The sequence below is a fragment of the Mizuhopecten yessoensis genome, unplaced genomic scaffold, assembly GCF_002113885.1.
Source record: "Mizuhopecten yessoensis strain PY_sf001 unplaced genomic scaffold, ASM211388v2 scaffold3229, whole genome shotgun sequence".
Taxonomy (NCBI): Eukaryota; Metazoa; Mollusca; class Bivalvia; order Pectinida; family Pectinidae; genus Mizuhopecten; species Mizuhopecten yessoensis.
The window spans coordinates 1,398,000-1,419,477 of NW_018404940.1; the positions used below are offsets into that span (position 1 = coordinate 1,398,000).

The 21,478-nt window shown below is 36.5% G+C and overlaps 2 protein-coding genes across 7 annotated transcripts in view; one reads left to right on the forward strand and one right to left on the reverse strand.

Annotated features, from left to right (window-relative positions):
• LOC110447154 (amidophosphoribosyltransferase-like) lies at positions 1–11,794 on the reverse strand. 6 transcript variants are annotated; one of them, XM_021492647.1, is made up of 12 exons: positions 11,707–11,794; positions 9,200–9,413; positions 8,162–8,298; positions 7,417–7,550; positions 5,675–5,787; positions 4,771–4,910; positions 3,990–4,094; positions 3,160–3,288; positions 2,818–2,945; positions 2,057–2,278; positions 949–1,069; positions 1–181 (listed from the first exon to the last, which is right to left on the reverse strand). In XM_021492647.1, the coding sequence occupies exons 2-12, from the start codon at positions 9,349–9,351 to the stop codon at positions 48–50; spliced, it is 1,515 nt and encodes a 504-aa protein (XP_021348322.1). In that variant the 5' UTR covers positions 9,352–9,413; positions 11,707–11,794; the 3' UTR covers positions 1–47. The 6 variants fall into 6 exon arrangements, with proteins under 6 accessions (XP_021348322.1, XP_021348323.1, XP_021348320.1 ...); XM_021492648.1 differs by lacking the exon at positions 11,707–11,794 and adding an exon at positions 11,476–11,572 and having other exon boundaries at positions 9,200–9,406; XM_021492645.1 differs by lacking the exon at positions 11,707–11,794 and adding an exon at positions 11,476–11,572.
• The window catches only part of LOC110447155 (multifunctional protein ADE2-like), a 12,653-nt gene continuing 2,922 nt past the window's right edge, over positions 11,748–21,478 (forward strand). Inside the window, exons 1-6 of the mRNA XM_021492652.1 lie at positions 11,748–11,855; positions 15,064–15,282; positions 16,955–17,133; positions 18,260–18,467; positions 19,708–19,877; positions 20,506–20,683. Of these exons, the coding sequence (XP_021348327.1) occupies positions 11,843–11,855; positions 15,064–15,282; positions 16,955–17,133; positions 18,260–18,467; positions 19,708–19,877; positions 20,506–20,683 (967 nt within the window). The 5' untranslated portion in view covers positions 11,748–11,842. The remainder of the gene's footprint in view (positions 11,856–15,063; positions 15,283–16,954; positions 17,134–18,259; positions 18,468–19,707; positions 19,878–20,505; positions 20,684–21,478) is intronic.

The window sequence follows — 21,478 nt, forward strand, 5'->3', positions numbered from 1 at the left end:
CAGAAGTGTTTGTTGGACTCTAGATTAGGCTCCCCTTTGAGAAGATATCACCAGTCTGGCTCCACTGGATAATCTCCTGTAAGACAGGCAACACAGTGACCAGACTCTGCTTCAGTCTTTATCCCTTCAGTCACTGCTGCCTTCAGTCCTTCTACAGACAGGTACTGAAGACTGTCTGCCCCTGCCAATCAAAACACAGGACATGTACATGGCAATTAAATAATGGGGAATACATTCTCTATCTCACCTGCAATTAATTAACTATTTGACTTTTTCAAAATAGGGTCTTGTACCGGATATAAATGTCAGGGGCATCTAACATTGGGATTTCACTTGTCTTTCCAAAAGTGTGTTTCTGCTGCCTAAACACATTTCAGAAGACCATATTTAACTTGTTACTGAAGGTTATTTGCATTTACAAGTTGTATACGCCTTAACCAAAAAGATTTCTCTTCAATTTTTTCAATTTGAAAACATTTCCAAACTATAAAATGTAAAATATCTGCCCCGTATAGATTACAGCTACCTACATTTCATATGACGGCCTAGTACTCCTAAAGATGCATTTATTTAAAAGTTTGATTACTATGGGGCTAGCAATATCAGAGGGAGCTATGTGCAAAGGAATTTCTCATAGGAAATAAAACTGAAATTCAGGCCAACAGTGACACTAAAATACAGTTCTTCATATGCTTTCAAAGCCAACATATTATTTTACAGGAAAAAACATAAAAGTTCATGACAACAGCTATGGGCTCTGTGTTCGGCAATTTGTTTTCAAAACATTTATTGTATCCAGGGAGTCATGTACTCTATTGTACAGCTAGGTGAGCTGAACCAAATTCTAGGGTTACTTTTAAGGCTATGACATAATAAAAATGTGTTGCTTTTCCTTTTCTTCTAGTGTAACTATTTCGTATAAACCAGTGATCAATATAGACTACTCACCAAAGTAGTCGGCCAGCTGGTCAATAGGAACTTTGTTGGCCACAAGCTCCTGATGGGTAGGAATATTGATTCCCATGTAACAGGGGTATTTGATGGGAGGCGACGCTATCCGTATGTGGACCTGTATAGAAAATGATGCATGTTTGACTAGTTTAAAAAAGCATCACAAGTGATACAAATCCCCTTCGCATTTACACATTGCGCGAAATAGGTATGACTGGGGAAATGAAAAGAAAATTCAATGATCTAACAGTATCGGCTCTAGCCACTGAGTTCTTCGATAGATAATTATATAATAGATTTTTATTCCGATGAGGAATGAAGTCGAAAGAGAGATGACCAAGTTTTTCTAAAAAAGGAAATGTGACCTTGACCTTTTACACAGTAAAGAGGAATGAAGTCCATAGACGGATGACATTTTTTTCTTCTAAAAATAGTGAAAGTGACCTTGACCTTTAATGCAAAAACCCAAAACACAAACTTGTTCCAAGATATTGTCATACCACACTTGAATAAAGCTTTATGAAATTCCGTTGAGGAATGAAGTCGTTAGAAGGATGACAATTTTTTTTCTTAAAATAGTAAGTGACCTTGACCTTCAACATAGAATCCTGAAACGCGATCTTGTTCAAGGCATTGCCATACCAAACAAGTTACATGAAACTCTGTTCAGTAATGAAGTTGCTAGAGCTATGACAATGAGTGCAACACATGTACATATGTACGAATCATACATAATATTTGTCAGCGTAGCAGCCAATTCTATCATTCCCCTAAGTTGAACTTTCCCTTGGAGAATAAAGTAGCTAGCAAATTCTTTCCTCTTGGGAAAATAAACCAGCTGATTCTCTTACCCCAACCTTCACCACATTTGAAGGTGAATCAATTGGTTAGCCGATTCTTTATTTAATGAAACGTATTGACGAATAGCCAAGAGCTTCAGCGTCAAATAAATGATGACCATAATGTTATAGATATTTAATGTTGAGGGGATAAATCCCCCCAAAAAGTGAGAACGGTCCCATATTGGGGCAGTTTCCGACTAAGGAGTACATATTTAGTCATTGAACAATTAGCAATAACTCTGATTACATTAGCAGTCACTTACCTCCTTGGCTCCCTCGGCCTTCAGTAGTTTGACGATGGGGATCATCGTAACACCTCGGACAATAGAGTCATCAACCAGCACAATTCGCTTGCCAATGAAGTTCTGCGTTAGGGCCCCAAACTTCTTAGCGACTGCTAGCTGTCGTAATCTCATGTTAGGCTGGATGAAGGACCGCCCGACATAGCGATTCTTGGTGAAAACCTCTCCATAGGGTCTGTTTATCTGATAGAAATAACATACATGTCATTTTTAAATGAAAATCTGAAACAAAACATGATCCAGTAACATAATGAGTCAAAATCATTCATGTAAGGAATCCATTATCCTACTACTCAGTCATGTATGTGATCATATTTAGTTGATTGTTCTAATTCTCAAGGACATTTAATTACACAAATATCAACTATGATAGTTTCACTTTGTTAAGTGCCTGTGCATCTTTCCAAATACACTTGCCCCTGTGTTGAATTTGCGTTTAGATACCAGCTTACATAATGTATCTGATATATTTGAAAAATATTTACAATCTAAATTGAATTTTGAACTCTTGTGTGACTAGAAAGAAAGAAGCCCCGCAATTCCTATACTAAAAACTTTCTTAAATACATAACAATAAAATTATGTCAAATTATCTTCAATGGTACACATACAAGTTACAAGCCTTTTAAAGGGACAAAATATCACATCAATGACACTGTCAATCTGACGTAATTCAAAAGTACATGGTCAACAATGTGAGCATGTTTGTATGGTATACTTACAGCAGCAGCGTAAGCCATGGCCGCAGGCGTGGCCGACTCGGGGACGGTACTGACCATATCTACGTCTACAGGAGCCTCCTTGGCTAGCTGTCTGCCACAATTCTGTCTCACCATATACACCATCTGTCCTGAAAGTCAGAGAGTCCGATTTTACCATACGGGACTAAAATTACACTTTGTTTTGTCTCCGGGTTCTACATAGTTTTCAAAATACTGTTTTCTTATTCTGCTGCCCAGATAACGTCAACATAACTGATATGTTCTAATTACTAGATAATTGCAAATTGGAATTCCAAACAGGTTAAACAAATTATGAGCATAATATTTCTGATCAGGACTTACCTTCAAACACACTGTCAGATCTGGCAAAATACACGTACTCAAATATACACAAGGCGGGAGGAGTCTGTTTGTGTTTGGGAGCCATATACACTGATCGAACTCCCTTCTTGCTGAGCTCCACAACCTCGCCTAAAATAGGTGAAATTTAAACTTAGAAACGAACAAATTGCAAGGAAATAACGTATTTCTTTTTCAGCATTCGATGAAGGGATAATATTTTTCAGAAGAAACCTTTGAAAAATAATGAATAGCTATATATAGGTTTTGCAATTTGTTAAAAGGAAAAAAATATTTCTCTATTAATAATGAAATATGGTGTAACATCTAATTTACTGATACAATTTGTTGATATATATTCTTTAATGCAGTATTGAATTTGAAAAATTAAACCAGCATATGAAAAAGAAAACATTTTTAGCAGTAATTTATGAAAATATTCAAATACATTGCAGCAATATTGTTTTCTCTCAAAATATAAAGATGAATTTTTGTTTTACAATAATTATGAAACAAGTTATTCAACTAGGTACCAGTAATAAAAATCACTGTTGTTGGCTTGGGTGATAGCACGCTGGAGGTTGTTAATGTGCGAGGAAACCGGAGTAACCAGAGAAAACCCACGTGGTCAGGCAGGTGACTTACTCCATACTGTTTCACAGTTGATTGATAATCCAATCTCAACTGCCTTAGTGAAAGGTGAGTGTGTTTTACACCAGCGAACCGACCAACCTCTAAAACTAGCTTGAAGTGAGTTGAAATGCTTCTCGCATTTAATAACAGTAGCATTGCCTTCTGTGTATTACATGTATTTGATTATGTAAGAGTCTTGCCTGGGAGGACTTCCCTGTAGTAGCGAGCTCCTATACTGCCGAACGCACATGACTCTGAAGCCACCACCCATCCATCCACCTCCGAGTCGTCCAGAATCTTCTTCCCTGTAAAACAAACACAATCAGTGTCACGATGGGGGCCAAACACAATCAGTGTCATAGTGGGGGCCAAACACAATCAGTGTCATAGTGGGGGCCAAACACAATGTCACGGTGGGGGCCAAACACAATCAGTGTCACGGTGGGGGCCAAACACAATCAGTGTCACGGTGGGGGCCAAACACGATCAGTGTCACGGTGGGGGCCAAACACAATTAGTGTCACAGTGGGAGCCAAACACAATCAGTGTCACAGTGGGGGCACCTTGTTTTGCAAAGCTTTGTAAGTTAGCTAAATGAAAATGTATCATATCATAAAACTAATAACTTCAAAGAAATAATGCAAAGCAAAGAATTATATTTTACAAATGCAATTCATTTTCTGGATTTCGTATTTCATTGCAGAGATCTAAAATAATATTTCATGCATTCATGACAGATTTGTTATCAGGATTTGACAATATGTACATATTATCTTCAATTTTTAAAAGTCATACTGTAACAAAAACTCAATAGTACCATAAAACCTGCAGTTAATGCTGTTGTAAGTTTTGTTTCGTTATAAAGATCCATGTTTTTCAATGGGTATGTATTAAAGTAATCAGTTCCTTAACCTAAGCAACCAAACAGACTGAATTCGAGCTCAGATGAATGTGGTATTTTCCATTGGACGTAAATTGTACCTGAGAATGTTGCAGCAGGGAGAAGCTTGCCCAAACACAGCGGTCGATTGCCGATCGGATCCCGCACAGCATACAACTTGTCCTTGTTCATGATGACCAGGGCGTAGGACGCCTTTGTCTCGTGCATTATCCTCTTGATCCTAATCATTATTTTGAAATTTAAATTTAATATTTTATTTGCCTTTCTCCAGAAAAAGTCCCAGTTGATAAAAATATTGGGCTATTTTGGAATATCTAATATATATAAATTTACAAACATTAAAAAAAGACTTTTCAAGAAAAACATCATGAATTTTATTACTACCTGTAGTTTCAATATTTTTGATTTATTAAAATCGTTAAATTCCTACCTAGACAGGAATTCTACCAATGATTGAGTACTGCTCAGATTAATTTCAGTTGTAAAACGATTGCAGAAGTGTTAATGTTTCTACCAGTCGCAATGTTGTGAGGACGTTAGACCCCCAAACAAAACAAAACGAACCAATACCAAATTAAAATGCAAGTAAAAACTGACTCCAATGGACATCCCCTATACAATGTATATATGCAATAACAATTTAATTTCTTCAGCTGTTGCATTGACAATCCCTTATCATGTGATGACATTCAAAAGTTTTCAATGTGATGCCATAATTATCTAAAGGATAAATAAGTCAGTTTCTGAATCATTGAAGAACAGTCATAGCAATAATGATGGTGTTTTGCACCGTTCTTTCCCAAAAGTGCACTATGCCTCCAATGTTAGCTTCGAAATACAACTATTACATTATAAATCACTCACTTCAATGCAGTCAAATATTGCAGTTTTTTATTTTTCATATACCATTTTTTCAAGGTTACTCTAAATATGTCCCCACCATCGTCGCTGAACCAATATTGCCCCCATGGAGCTATGACTTACCTGCCAACCCAGTTGGCCCCGTCTGGTTCTCCACATTCTGGCATGTGAGTAAGAAGCTGTGTGATAAGTTCACTGTCAGACCCCGACGATAATCCCACTCCATGTCGCAGCAACTAAAGAAAACAACAAAGGTAAAATAACAAGTGACTTCAATGTCCAAGATTTACAATAATCACACCAGTACCTCTTGCCTTTCTTTCAAAACCCTAACATCGCATTTGAAATTTTACTTAAATTTTGAAACCCCTCCAATGCATAACTTTATTTTCATTACCTCACACTGCCTTGAAAAACTTGCACCTAACCCCTTTTTTGAGTGCACTACCTTTTGTTAGTCTTATATCACTTGACTTTGTAAATAGAAACCTAATAACATTTTGTAATTGTAAAAAATCAGCTATGTTTTATCTGAACATCTAAGTTTGCCTATCGAAACCTTCATTTGGACTTGAACAAGTGTTTTCAAAAACAGATGGCACCTGGAGATATTTTACTGGGTTCTTACTCTGCTGTCTGTTGCTGGCTACTTTTATACCTTGTAAATTATTCTATGTATGTCATCATCTCCACATAAAAAGTGTCTCGTACTTACTAATGCAAACATTTATTGCCTTTAAATACTTTTGTTTGAACATTTAAAGCTGCAGTCCAAAATGTTAATTCGTATTTGAACATATGACCTGACCATCGGGTGACCTTGCTTTGTGTTTGAGAGTCCTGGCGTTAACGAGGTGTCCGTTGTGAGCCACTTTTCCATACAACACGACCTTGCCATTGAGTGACCTTACTTTGCGTTGGTGAGTCCTGGCCTTAACTAGCTGTCCGTTGTGAGCAACTTTCCCATTACAATATGACCTTGCCATTGAGTAACCTTACTATGTGTTTGAGAGTCTTGGCGTTAATTAGCCCGTTGTGAGCCACTTTTCCATACAACACGACCTTGCCATTGAGTAACCTTACCTTGCGTTTGAGAGTCCTGGCGTTAACGAGCTGTCCGTTGTGAGCCACTTTTCCATACAACACGACCTTGCCATTGAGTAACCTTACCTTGCGTTTGAGAGTCCTGGCGTTAACGAGCTGTCCATTGTGAGCCACTTTTCCATACAACACGACCTTGCCATTGAGTAACCTTACCTTGCGTTTGAGAGTCCTGGCGTTAACGAGCTGTCCATTGTGAGCCACTTTTCCATACAACACGACCTTGCCATTGAGTAACCTTACCTTGCGTTTGAGAGTCCTGGCGTTAACGAGCTGTCCATTGTGAGCCACTTTTCCATACAACACGACCTTGCCATTGAGTAACCTTACCTTGCGTTTGAGAGTCCTGGCGTTAACGAGCTGTCCATTGTGAGCCACTTTTCCATACAACACGACCTTGCCATTGAGTAACCTTACCTTGCGTTTGAGAGTCCTGGCGTTAACGAGCTGTCCATTGTGAGCCACTTTTCCATACAACACGACCTTGCCATTGAGTAACCTTACCTTGCGTTTGAGAGTCCTGGCGTTAACGAGCTGTCCATTGTGAGCCACTTTTCCATACAACAGGACCTTGCCATTGAGTAACCTTACCTTGCGTTTGAGAGTCCTGGCTTTAACGAGCTGTCCGTTGTGAGCTACTTTTCCATACAACACAACCTTGCCATTGAGTAACCTTACCTTGCGTTGAGAGTCCTGGCGTTAACTAGCTGTCCATTGTGAGCCACTTTTCCATACAACACGACCTTGCCATTGAGTAACCTTACCTTGCGTTTGAGAGTCCTGGCGTTAACGAGCTGTCCGTTGTGAGCCACTGCTGTCAGACCATGCAATGTTTCCACCACAAACGGTTGTACATTAGAAGTGTCTGACTCGCCATGGGTGGAATACCTTGTGTGGCCTGTGAAAAACAATTGTTATGGACTTGATTAATACAGATTAGGAATACTTCAAACTATTGCAAGCAATCCATAGTCCCTAACCTCTATGTACACCTTCTGTATCAACTTCCCCCCAGTGTGCCTCATGCTACCCCTTGTGATCTTTGAAACTTTATAAACCTCCATACACATCTACATATATGTATCAATGTATCACAGTGTATGCCCATGTCAGATTTACAAAAGATTTGCCTAGATTCTGAGATAAGGAACCCCTGCAACACGTGATATATATGAAATTATTAAAGTCCATCCAGAAGTACTTATTGGGTACTCATAGATTTTAACTCATTCACCCCTGAAGGCACATTAGAACTCTCCCAATTCAAAGTTTGGAGTAGTTCATTATAAATTTCAGGGGTGAATGAGTTAATGGTCAAATTTAGTGTACATAGTTTGTTATTTAAATATTGTCTTAAAGTGTAATAAATTACACCCAAATTAAACATGGAAGTCTATAAAATAAAATAAAACTGAGAAGTTTTATACCAAATATATATAGCTTTTCTTACATTAAGTCCATCCTTGCTAACACTGTCAACCACTTCTATCAGTACCTAAGTAGACCTACCCAGTCCTATGTTGCCCCGTAACCTGACAATGTCTTCCTCCGTGAAGATGTTACCGACAAGTCCCATGCCTTTCTTCTGTCGGTGTAGCGAGTCATTGCTACCCATACTTGTCACGATTCCTGCACTTTCCTGGCCCCTGTGGACAGAGAAAATGACTAAACAGATCCAAAAAAACAATGAAATATTTCGAAGCACAGGATGATGCAATAATACTGATCTTATCACAAGCAGGGACCCAAACATGAAGCATGAAAAAAGAATTTGTGTTCTAGTGTAATTATGATTTTCTATTAATTCTGATATGCTTCTTTAAAATTCTAGGGCCTTAAAAAGAAATTCATCAAAAATGTGAAGTTTACTGTTTACAAAAAATAGATTCCTTTCAGAGTATATCAAGTTGACAAGGTCCAAGAAATAAGATGTGTACCTTATTTCATTCTTGCAATTAATTTAGTCAAAGTAATTTTCTGATTCCTCAATGCAACTTGAATACTTAGAACTGTTTTAGTATCATGGTACCAATAGGTGCTATATTTTATTACTAAATGCTGATATGAAATATATTTTCCCTGTAAATTCCTCACTTAATCTAGTATATTAACTACAATGTCAAAACTTTTTTTATTAGATCACAAATGGAAAGTCCAAAAAGTTATCTCTTAATTAACACAAGTGGTCTCTTAATATGGATTTATTTCGACAAAAAATGGGAAACAAAAAAGTCAAGTTTCTTATAATTAGCACAGGTGGTCTCTTAATACAGGTGGTCTCTTGATACAGGTGGTCCCTTAACACAGGTGGTCTCTTAATACAGGTGGTCCCTTAACACAGGTGGTCTCTTAATACATGTGGTCTCTTAACACAGGTGGTCCCTTAATAGGTAATTGCTTGAGCAGGTTGGACTTTATTTTTACATTCATGCAGCATAATGCTACGCACTTCAATAAACCTAAAGCACATTAATGCCATATCAGAGTAGCATATGTATATTTTAGTTTATTTGTAAAGAATCCTAAGAGGTCACCAGTTATATCTACCTGTGTTGCAGACTGACCAGTCCGAGACAGATGGTGTGAGCCACATCGAGTTGAGTTGGCCAGTCTCCAGTGGCCACACAACCAAATACACCACAGGCCTCATGAAGTCCGGTATCCTCGGGAGCTGTCTGACTACAGCCTTCCAGCTCCATTATCTTCTAAGATCTTTCAGTGTTAGTGAAGTCAATGGTACTCTTTCTTTTAGACCTGAAAGCTGAACACGTTTAGACCAAATATTTCACTCTCGAAAACATTGTTTCTAGAATTTATTTTCATCATTTTATGAAGCTGCCAGCTTGGAATCTGACACAGTTGTTGATAACAACTTTGGCAAAATGATCTTGACATGAATGGAGATCCTGCAAATCCAATACAGACGCAAACACATTTTTTTTTGTAATTTTTCAACAGTTTGCTTTAAATAGAAAACACCTCCATTTTTCTCCAATTGGATTATTTTAATATTTCTCAAAAAGAATTACAATGTACACTTTTTCTTGAAAATTTCAACAAAACTTAACCCCAGGGTATACTTAAAAAGTGCAACACAGCATATAAAGATGAAATATATTTTACAATGAAAATGAAGTCTATTTGCACTTTGCTTTTGTTTCCACATATTTTCACCATTTTTCTTCAAATTTCAGGGCCAATAGACCTTTTTCGTTTCCAAAAAAAAAAACATCATAAAAGTTCTATATTAGTAGTTTAGTTATATGCACTAACCAAGACCAATAAAACTAAAGCTATAGAAATCAGTTTCAGTAATTGCACATCATGCAGTTACACTAACAATTGGGAAACATAGACATGTACACATTATAATAGGAACATGTACCTGTAACCTATGTCCATCTGTTCAATATTTAATTACACAACAACTCACAAAAGCTGCATGTAAGTGGATTGTCTTTCTTCTTATACCATTATAAATACATAGTGGTATATATATACATGTACCAACATGCCAAATGTCTGTGACAAAAAATCAGTGCCACTCAAAACCTACACTGCTGTCTACCTATATACATCACACACACCCAAGTTATAGTGACATGCACTCATCATTGAACTATCATAATCACTCACCCAAGGATCTAAGTACACATATTATAATGTGCTGAGTTATCGGGTTTGACAAGATTTTTCAAGATTTTTATTTCACTCAGACACACATAATATGTGTAACAAGAGGTCATGTATATATAACATAGTTTGAGTGCATGACAGGCAAACATTCTATACCATAGCATAGTACATAAAAAATATATATACGTGTAGTTACATACAAATAATTCAGTGTTCAACTTATAAAAATGTCACTAGCAAACAAAAGAAAAACTTAAAGAATAGAGACACTAAAGTACTTTTGTTAATTTTTGAACAAATAAGCTTACACTTTTTAACAATTTCATATTAAAGATTGTGAACATTCCTTTCATTTTATGTTGGTTTGGACTTGTATAAAAATAGGCCGGAATATGTTTTTCCCTTATTTTGACTAAAGTGTCGTTATTACAAGTATATAAGTAATGATACTCGTCCCCAATACCAGTATTACAAAGTGGGCATATTCTGTCCTGTCTTTGAATTCCCACCCATCTTCCTGTTTCTACTGGAAGCTTAATATTTGAAGTTCTAAATTTGCAGATAATTTTCCTATCTTTTGCGTTTAATCTGATCAAATAGTCTTTTTGACACAGTGATCTAAAGATTCAATTAACTATAATTAATTATAACTGTCATATACATTTATTAAGCCTTATCAAAATTAATATTCTGATCTATTAGCTTAAAATTTGAAAATCCTTTATCAATATGATATATTAATTATCTTATATAAAGAAAAGTCAATAGGCCTCTTAATAAAATATGTATATATATATGGTGGTTATAGCAACTAATGTAAGTCATGGTCGCCTGGCGAACAAGAACTAAATTAGGAAACTTTACTTCCTTACTCATTTATAGAACCTTTATCGAAGTAATAAACAAACGACCTGTTGTTCGTCTTACAGAATGAATAGTGTTTTTCGAGTAACTGTAAGATTACATCCTCGTTAACATGAGTGATAACCGCAGGTTGGCTACAAGATGACTTCGAAACACATGAGCATTGAACAGCTGATCATAAGTGACAGCTATGGTCGACTGTTAGCGATTACTGATCATCATCTTCCACGAGTACCTGTCATTAATATTATAATGATACTTGTTGGTATCAATATGAATATTATGCAACAACTTTATATGATATATATATGCAACAAACTTACCCTTCAACACCTATATTTATTTTCTTAATGTAACGAACTTCGGTGACATGACCCAAAGGTTACCGGGTACTCACTGGAGAAATATTCATACGTCGAGTTGTTTACCAAAAAATGTATCAAGTATAAATGTCTTTCCAAATTAGAGAATAACATTCAGAAAAAGAGTATGTAAATACGCATCTCTCAAAAAGGGGATTGTTTGATATAATATGAAAAAATAGAAAAAGATACCAAAATATTATGCAACTATTTTCCTTGTCGGAGGAGTGGAGTAATTCAAAAGGTCGCACGTGAAGAAGTTCCAGACAGTCGACATCACTTGATTTCTCGCACCTGCTGGGAATAAGGGCTCCACTGAAAAGGAACAATGAACGGAACAGGTACAGTTTATATATGTATGACTGTAAAAATATGTTTTGTAACGTCAAAGATATTTATGAACGTTTTAAAGCATTTAGTTAAAATTACCAACTAAATGGTGGCGGGAAGTTATGTCACGTTATGAGGGTTGCGTCAAAGCAACCAATCACGATGCATTAGTGGAAATCACTATAGACTTGCTCAAGTCTAACATTTTTGTTAATTAAAAACACAATTGATTGTAGAAAACAGCAATAATATTCCATTAAATACATATTACTCAGTTGTTTCTTTTGAATGATAATGTTCAAACACTGTCATAATGAGCTGAATAAAAATCTTTTACCAGACGGTCACATTGCAGTGACACTATGGTTTTGGGTTATTTCGCCCAAAATCCTGTTCACCCTAGGTTTTTTCGCTCTAACGCTTCCCACGGCCAGTCATTTTATTAACAATGAAATGATGTGCTATGCACATGCGTTAGTAGCTCTGACATAGAGGGAATCCCCAGTCAAAGCGTTGGTCAGACAGGTAGAAATCCTGATAGTGATCTTATAATTATTCATTTTTGTGAATATATATCAGCCAAATCCGACCGTTATTTTCCATAAGGAAACTCACTCGATATGTTTATATAGTATTTGAAAAATAAACGGAAAAAATATGCTTCGCCGAGATATCCCTTTAAGGTTATAGGAGTGTATTGATAAACGGAAATAGGAAGTACATCCCTATGAAAATCCAATGTAAGGAGACAGTATCACATACCGCATATTCTAATGTTTAATATCTAACTGATGAATATTGTATGTTTATTATTGACAGAACAGTGTGTTCTCTCAATATTAAATCATTTCAAAGCAATCCAGGCATTAATTCAGTTGTTATTAATCAATGAGTCACATGTGTCCATTTTTCTGTACTTCAGGAAACCGGCTACCTATTTCACTACTGTGAAGTTTTTCAAGAAATATAACTCTTACATGCAATTACTATGTATATGGTTTTATTATAAAATGTCAATTTTTAATCGTTTATAAATAATTAATTTTACACAATTTCAGCATTTATTAAATTGATATATATTAATGCAATACTTATCTCTGTCAGTATCATTTATATCGAGAAATGGTGACACAATCCTATTTAACCTTAACCAAACAGAAATTTTGTATTTAAAGTATTTATAGCGGAAACTACACAGATTGTATTTATTTACACAGTATTATTTATTTGAAACATGAAAGTGTACCATTTTAATTTGAAACCTTCTAAAATTGAAATTTTTACAAAGAGAAAAAAAATGGGCAATGCTACAAGATAAAATTTTATAAAATCGAGTTGTCTCCCCTACACTTATAATTTAGCTTGCAACAACACAAACAGCATATTATATAGTACTTTTTTTTAAATAAATTTTGAAAGGAATTAAACAGGCTTAGCCTGATGTCAAACCCCATTGAAACACCATCAATAAAATTTGTTGAAATTGAAAATAAATGCTGTTTCTTTGATATTTGGTTTGGAGGAGATTGACGCCAATAAATGGGCCAGTTTTAAGTTATCTTACAGCAAAATTTAAAGTCTACTGGGTATTAATGAAGTTATTTCCTAACATTGCAAAACATAACTGGAGAACAGAATTAGCCTGCCTAATTAATCTGTTGTACAACAACAGGATGAATAATGTGAGCTTTATGTAAGTATAAAATAATTATCTCCTTTGTTTTAATGTACATATTGTCACAACTTGAATACACAAAATTTCACACGCATGATGACCAACAGTGATTGTTGGACTGCTTTAATGTAAATTCACTAAATTGTGATAAAATGTTATCATAATGCTAACTTACCTCCAGAACCTGTAGTAAAAGATTGAATTATCATGCAACAAAATGTTTACTGTTTTCTAATTTAAAATTGATATGTTGTAATTAGTTTTCAAGTTTTGCTTAAAATTCTGTCTTTGTAAGTTAAACATTTATTAATGTACTTTTTAAATTGTATCATCACATTTTGATGAAAAAAATAGAATAGAAAATCAATGTACATAATGAGGTCAAGGGAAATAACCATGATTTAAAAGTGTTTTCAACCTATACGGTTTCACATATACCAATCAGTAATATTGTAACTTAGATATTTTATAGTGATCACACGTACATAATGCATTAATGATACAATACTACTTTATTTTGAAATAAGGTACCTGTGCCTTTTTTTTAAAAATGGAAAATTTTAAGATGGATAGTTTCACATCGATAATAGCTTGATATTATATTTGCAAAAAGATTTAGTTTGTGTAATAGAAAATCCTGTAAAAAGTGCATTTGAGCTACTATATGGAATAGGCACAGCCACTGCATCCATCACTAACATGACATCTTTAGATTAGGCCAAAAAAAATAATAGTCTGTTTAGGGTTGCATGGGCAAAAACAAGGGTAGGAAGGTCGGATTTTTTGTTTGTATATTTTTGTGTTTACCGTGTGGTACAATATACTATTGTATGTAAAACAAAGAATTACATAAACAAGGTTCATTTGGAGGCAGGTTGTGCTCCATATGATGACATTTAGTGCCAACACGGAGTTGGAAGTCATTTTGAAAGGCAAGGAACCTTCTAAAATTCGAAAATCAGCGGTTATTAAAAAAAAAAAAAAAAAAATTGTCATCAAAAAGTTTTGGGTTGGGGGTAAAAAGCTAGGGTTGGTCGGGAACCCCAAACAGACACTTTTTTTTTTTTTTGCCTAATCAAGTTTGTTCAATTAAATTACCTTGACTTATGTCAAAGGCCATGCACATCTGAGTCTGTTGGCAGGGGTTTGGAGGAGTAGGAGGAAATAATTAAATGATCTGTCTAATATTTAGAGTAATAAGTTAACCCTTTCAACCCTATGTAACTTTAGTAGACTCTACCATGCATTGATCTGGATGAGTCCATTATGGTCTACAGTGGTGAAAGTGTTAATAACATTTGGCTTGCTTACTGTCAATTTTCAAATAAATTTGGCCTTGACCAAATTTGAACGTCATGCACAGATCTGTCCAAGATGTTTTTACCAAATTGCTTACCCTATTCAGTAACTGGCAAGTGATACAGGCCCATAGTGCCTACATTTCAAGATCTGAAGTGTTCTTGGACTAGAAGATGCTGATGACCTCTGAAAGTCAGTGGAAATGCCTGAACTGTTAGTTGATTACTGTATGTGTTTTTTGTCAGGAGATGCTAATGGTGACTGTGATTACTCGCTCGGACCAGTAATCATTGAAGGGAAAACAAAGATTGTTTATAAACTTAAATCCCTGCCTGGCCATGTGATGCTGAAATCCAAGGACCGAATCACTGCAGGTGATGGCGCAAGGGCACATGACATGGAGGGCAAAGCAGCCATCTCTACAGCAACCACATGTGCTTTGTTCAAATTACTCAATGATGCTGGTGAGGATCAAGAATGAATTTCTCAATGTTTAGTCAGAGATTTGTAGATATTAAATGTTACAGCTAGTAAACCAGGTGTAAGACATGAAGCTGAAATTTTCCAGATTTATAAAGTAAAAATGAGGAAAAGTTATCCTCAAAGTACTGCTTTAATGAGCAGCCAAAGCAGAAATTCAAAGTATAGACATTTTGCATTAATTAGGATTTTGACATTTTCTGAATTTAAACATTTGAAAATGGGAATTTCCTTGCAGGTGAGCTTATGCCTTGGTTCATTATCCGTCCATCTCAATTAATGTTGTCTGGGCCATAGCTTCTGACTCGCGTAAGATATAGTTCAATGACATTTTAGGGATACATGTAAGGTGGCAAGGTAGTATATATCACATACCACTCTTATGTCCATACTTGAAAGGTCAAGGTCACATTGAGGTTAAAGGTCAAATTCATTCTCCTAGACATGATTTTTGACTCGCTGATATAACTGAATCATCTTATGAGTTATAAGAGATATACGCAAGATGGAAAGGCGGTGTGTTGCAAACCACAATTGGGTCTTAATGCCCAAAGTCAAGGTCAGGTTGAGCTGAAATATCAAATTCATTGTCTGGGACACAATTTCTGATTAGCTGAACATATCTCAGTATGAAATTTTAGACATATATGTAGGATGGTAAAGGTGTACCACTTTCGGGTCTGTATGCCCAAGGTCACAGATCAGAGGTCAAATTCATTGTCAGGACCATGACTTTTGACTCACTGAGGGTAGTTCTCTGAATTTTAAGGAATATATGTAAGATGACAAGACAGTGTCACAAACAACTATTGAGTCGGTATGCCATAGGTTAAGCTCACTTTGATGTCAAAGGTCAAATTCATTGTCGGGGCCATAATTATTGACTCGCTGAAGATAGCTTGATGAATTTAAGGATACATGTATGTGTGGCGCTATTTAGTCTTTGCACCCAAGGTCAAAGTCACATTTAGGTCAAAGGTCAAATTCTTATTTCATTGTTTATGCAGGCCATGATTAACTTTTGACTTGCTGAAGATAGTGCAACAAAATTATAAAGTATTTAGGATGGCAAGGCAGTGTGTACCACTTTTGGGTTTGCCAAAGGTCAAGGTCAAATTTAGGTCAGTGTACATTTGATTATTTATCTTTTTTCTGGGACCATAGTTTATCAGTTTTACAGTTTATCAGTATCATAAATATCAAAAAATATCAATTGCTAAGTATTATTTTCATTTTTTGACATAAAATGTTGCACTCACTTACATCTGAATAAAGGCTGAAAATAATAAAGTCATAGTAATTCAGGAACTTTGGGGGAACAACACTGCTATTTTACGTTTGAATGTGGCAAAATATTTGGTCTGGAATGACCCAAAATTAGGCCTGACTTGCATGATTGTAGCCATTTTCAATGAAAAATAAGACTTATCATTACATGATAACGCTAGGGTTTCTTGAATACATCCCTGTGTAACACCAGTGTATGGTAAATTATGCAAGGAGTTTCATAAAAAAAAATCAAAATATTAAAACTAATATGTTCTGACCATGTAATGGCGATTATTTCACAATTTATGTAATACATCATTCTGTATTGCATAGCCTGAAATGGCCGGCAGGTGATACATGTATGTATTATAAGTTAATTCTTTAAAGGAATCAAGACTCACTTTAAGAGGCGGCACTCTGATACAGAGTTTGTAGCATTAGAATGCGAGATGGTTCCGCTTGAGTGGGTGACAAGGAGAGTTGCCACCGGCTCTTTCCTTAAAAGACACGTGGGAGTGAAGGAGGGCTTCCGATTCTGTCCACCCAAACAGGAAACATTCTTCAAGGTATCTTTACAAAATTTCTCGGGAAATTACTGGGTGGAGTTTCCTAGGTAAACTGGCATACTTCTGTTAGAAACCACAAATTACTAAAACTTGTAACCTTCACATGGCACTCTACAATTTAACTTCAACTGTATTTTTCATATACAATACTTTTTGAAAGAATTAAAGGGATCTATAAAAGACCCCTTTCCAAATACAATCAATGGCCATTATTTCCTATAAAACAGTTTGATTAGCAAATACTGTTGAATATCATTAATCCAATCACTCTTAAAACTTTAGGAGAAAAATAATTGGTCTTTCATAACACTGAAGCTGGGCATGAGGGAAGTGGCTGAACATTAACCACCGAATGCTCTATTACAGAAAACACCTTTAAATATAACTTCTTATTCATTTGAGATTTAACAGGACATTGGATTGGTCGATCAAAATAATTTGCCAAAGTATAACCACGATATACTGTCTGCAAATTTCTCATTTGCATATGAAGCCTGGATGGCAATTGTTATTGACGTCGATGACCCCGACTGGCCCTGACACGAAATTGATTATTCACTACGTCACTAACAATAACATTACCTCAAAAGGTCAATGTAATCCCGCCTCGATCACTTTGAATATTCACGACATCACTAATCTAAAAATCGTCGTTTCTTTTGGTGGTTTAGGCTTGTATGAATTAAAATGGGGATAACCCTACTGTATTTAAAAATTTGCAGCAGTACATCGTGATTATACAGTCACAAATATCCGTTTACTGCTCCGCTTTGGCATCACCAGTAAAACTAAATTTGCGACAGTAGAGTTACAATATACTGCCGCAAATTTCAAACTACGGTAGGGTTATCCCCTAAATCAAAGTATTTAGAAATAGTTTTCTTCTTGTAAAACTTACCAAGAGTATGTATAAAAGGAAACATATTGTATAATTATCAAAAATCAAACCTACCTGCATCCTAGTTTTGGTTTCCAGTGTATAATTATTTTCCCAGTTATTTTGAGAATTTTCCCCACTTTTGGACCACTAGGGACACTCTAGATAGCTAACTAGGTAGAACTGTCAATATAGAACCAGTGGTATGTTCTCCATCCTTCACGAGGCTTTATGTAATCTTTGTTGTAGGATGATGCAAACCATGATCCTCTGTGGTCGTACGAACAGTGTGTTGCGGCCGAGTTGCGTGTTGGAGGTATTCTGATCGGTCCGGACGAGCTGGATATCATGAGAAAAATAACTGTGACAGTGTTTGAGATACTGGAGAGGTGCTGGTCATCGCTGGACTGCAGCCTCATAGACATGAAGATAGAGTTTGGGGTTGTTAAAAATACAGGTACTTTGTTTGTTCAAAATACAGGTACTATGTGTGTTTAAAATACAGGTATTTATTGTGTGTTCAAAATACAGGTACTTATTGTGTGTTCAAAATACAGGTACTTAGTGTGTGCTCAAAATACAGGTACTTAATTAGTGTGTGTTCAAAATACAGATACTTACTGTGTGTTCAAAATAAAAATAAACTTATTGTGTGTTCAAAATACAGGTACAAAATACAGATACTTACTGTGTGGTAATCCCCATAGAATTTGACTGTAAAATTAATGGGGGGAAATAACACATAATACAACTGTATTTATATTGAATATTCATTTTCTTTCGTAAATGTTTACAAAGTCTTGATTTTGTTATTGTCTCCTTGAAAATTTATACAAAAATATAGATCTTGCAATTTATTTTATATTCTTAATACATTATTTAATAACCTTAAATACAAACTAGAGCAGGTTTTTTGGGTCCAATTGCCCATTCTCTTGTTATGTGATTTTGTCTGGACTAGAATCATTGAGCCACTGAAAGATTTATTGTCACCATGGTTATGTCTGTACATCATGCACCGAGGGTATGCAGCGTCCCCTAAGGACCTCTGTCCCACTGCACTGTGGCTTTTCCTATTTACAATAACCTCCCTTTACCTTGTAACTTCCTTTGGGATATAACTGTACATGTAGCAGTTCTGAGTTGGGTCAGGACACTTCTGTAGACCAGGAAGTCCAGTGTTCGAACCCCTCGTCTAGCCACTGACACTTCAAACACTGTTGTTGATTTGATTTATGATTTTTTCGTCTTTATTGCTTCTCATAAAAGTCCTGCAAGGTATGGTTTTCTTTAGAAATGATTGATCAAAGCTATAGTCATGTCAAGACAAAAAGGTTTCCAACACTTAGTTTCAGTTTTTGGCAGTGGTGCAGGGGTCCTAAGTTACTAATGGTTTACGCACCCCTCCATTAGTTCATCTGTCCAAATATAACTTTTTCAGGGGCATAACTCATAATAAAGACATAGATATCACACGCAGTTGACAAACTTGGTATACAGGTACCTCTTGGGATGGCAGCTAGCTAGCATGGGTCTCATGCCCAAATATATTTAACGCCATTTGTTAACCTAGCTTTTTATTTTGTACTGCATGTAGTAAGATTCTCTTCTTTAACTTGTTGAAATATACTTTATCCTGAGCATGTGCTAATCTCCAATAAAATGCAGCTGTAAAATATCACAAATTTGATTGGCAGGTGAGATAGTGCTGGCGGACACCATAGACAGTGACTCGTGGCGCCTGTGGCCAGCGGGAGACCGCCGTCTGATGAAGGATAAACAGGTGTACAGAGAACTGAAGGAGGTCACTAAGGAAGCCCTGGATACTGTCAAACGCAACTTTGAATGGGTGGCAGAGAGAGTCGAGGTACACATATGTATTGAGTAAACTAATAGTGTAAACTTAATTTCAATGAGTGTTGCTACTGAGGTTACAACTTACATGGTGGAATTCAAATGAAAGTATAGAGATCAATCGATGGCAAGAAATCAGTGGGTTGAGAGAATCATTGTGTTGCTGAGGGTCAATGGGTGACAGTCCATGGGTAGCGAAAGGTCTCTGGGTGGCCGAGTCAGTTAGGGACAATAACTTGGATAGGTCCGTGAGTGGCTAAAGGTCATGGATGGTAGGGTCATTGGATGACTCTAGGTCAGTGGGTGGCTGATTGTCATGGCTGACAAGACAGTCAATGAGTTACTTAAGGTCAATGCGCGGCTAATTGTCATGGATGGCAGGGTCAGTGGGTGAATATTTCAGCAATAGATGTATGTAATGAATACTTTTCTTGGAAAACAAACAGACTCTTTTTTTAAATGCAGCAGTTTGTATTCTTGTACTGATGCTCTTTGGCAGACATTCTGGAAAGGAATGTATGCTGACAAAACCTATGACACTTGTTTAACTTCATTCATTCTATGATAATATTAGTAGGATGATTGTACTAAAAAGTACAGTTTACTAGTCGGTGAGTGTTATACAATGTATATCCTTTCAGCTACTGTCTCCCAAGCCAATTGCCAGAGCTGTTGTGTTGATGGGGTCTGCATCTGACTCCGCCCATGCAGAGAAGATTCAGACATGCTGCAAGTCACTGGGTGTGCCATGTGAACTGAGAGTCACATCCGCTCACAAGGGCACAGAAGAAACACTCAGGATACTAGCCGAGTATGAAGGTCAGTATTTAACAGATTCTGAAGTACAGTAAAACCCCACTTCCTCTAACTAAGGTTTACTCAAATACCCCTCATTCGTGGTCATAGTATTAATCCTATCTATTCGTCGAACAGGTGTGACCTGTCATGCCTGACATGTATTTTACCTGTGTATCACACCGGCACTGCCATCGACATGTCTTTAGGCACAGGCTGCGGTCCACGCTCGTTGTGCATATACAGGTGTCGGCTGAACGTCAGATAATTAGAGGAGTAACTTCAGTAACTGTACCATTACCCTGTTGTAGCTGCATTATAACTTTGTGTGCATATATTTTTAGCCCACCATCATCTGATGGTGGGCTAAGATTATGGTGGGCTATTCAAATCACCCTGCGTCCGTGGTCCGTCATCTGTCCGTCCGTCCTTAAACAATTCTTGTTATCGGTATTTCTCAAGAAGTACCAGAGGGATCTTTCTCAAATTTTATATGTAGGTTCCCCTTGGTCCTTAGCTGTGCAGGGCAACTTTTGAGACTGATCGGATAAACAACATGGCCGCAGGAAGCCATCTTGGATTTTGATAGTGAAAGTTTGTTATTGGTCCTTAGCTGTGCAGGGCAACTTTTGAGACTGATCGGATAAACAACATGGCTGACAGGAAGCCATCTTGGATTTTGATAGTGAAAGTTTGTTATCGCTATTTCTCGGGAAGTACCGGAGGGATCTTTCTTAAACTTGATATGTAGGTTTCCTTTGGTCCCTAGCAGTGCAGTGAAACTTTTGAGTCTGATCGGATAAACACTATGGCCGACAG

What these genes read in the sequence shown, in the direction of transcription:
- LOC110447154 (XM_021492647.1), bottom strand. Translation starts at nt 9,351, where the DNA reads ATGGAGCTGGAAGGCTGTAGTCAGACAGCTCCCGAGGATACCGGACTT. An exon ending in ACGGGGCAACATAGGACTGG is followed by an intron (nt 7,551 to 8,161) that starts GTAGGTCTACTT and finishes TGTTTTTCACAG; the next exon opens with GCCACACAAGGTATTCCACC. An exon ending in GGGGCCAACTGGGTTGGCAG is followed by an intron (nt 4,911 to 5,674) that starts GTAAGTCATAGC and finishes AATAATGATTAG; the next exon opens with GATCAAGAGGATAATGCACG.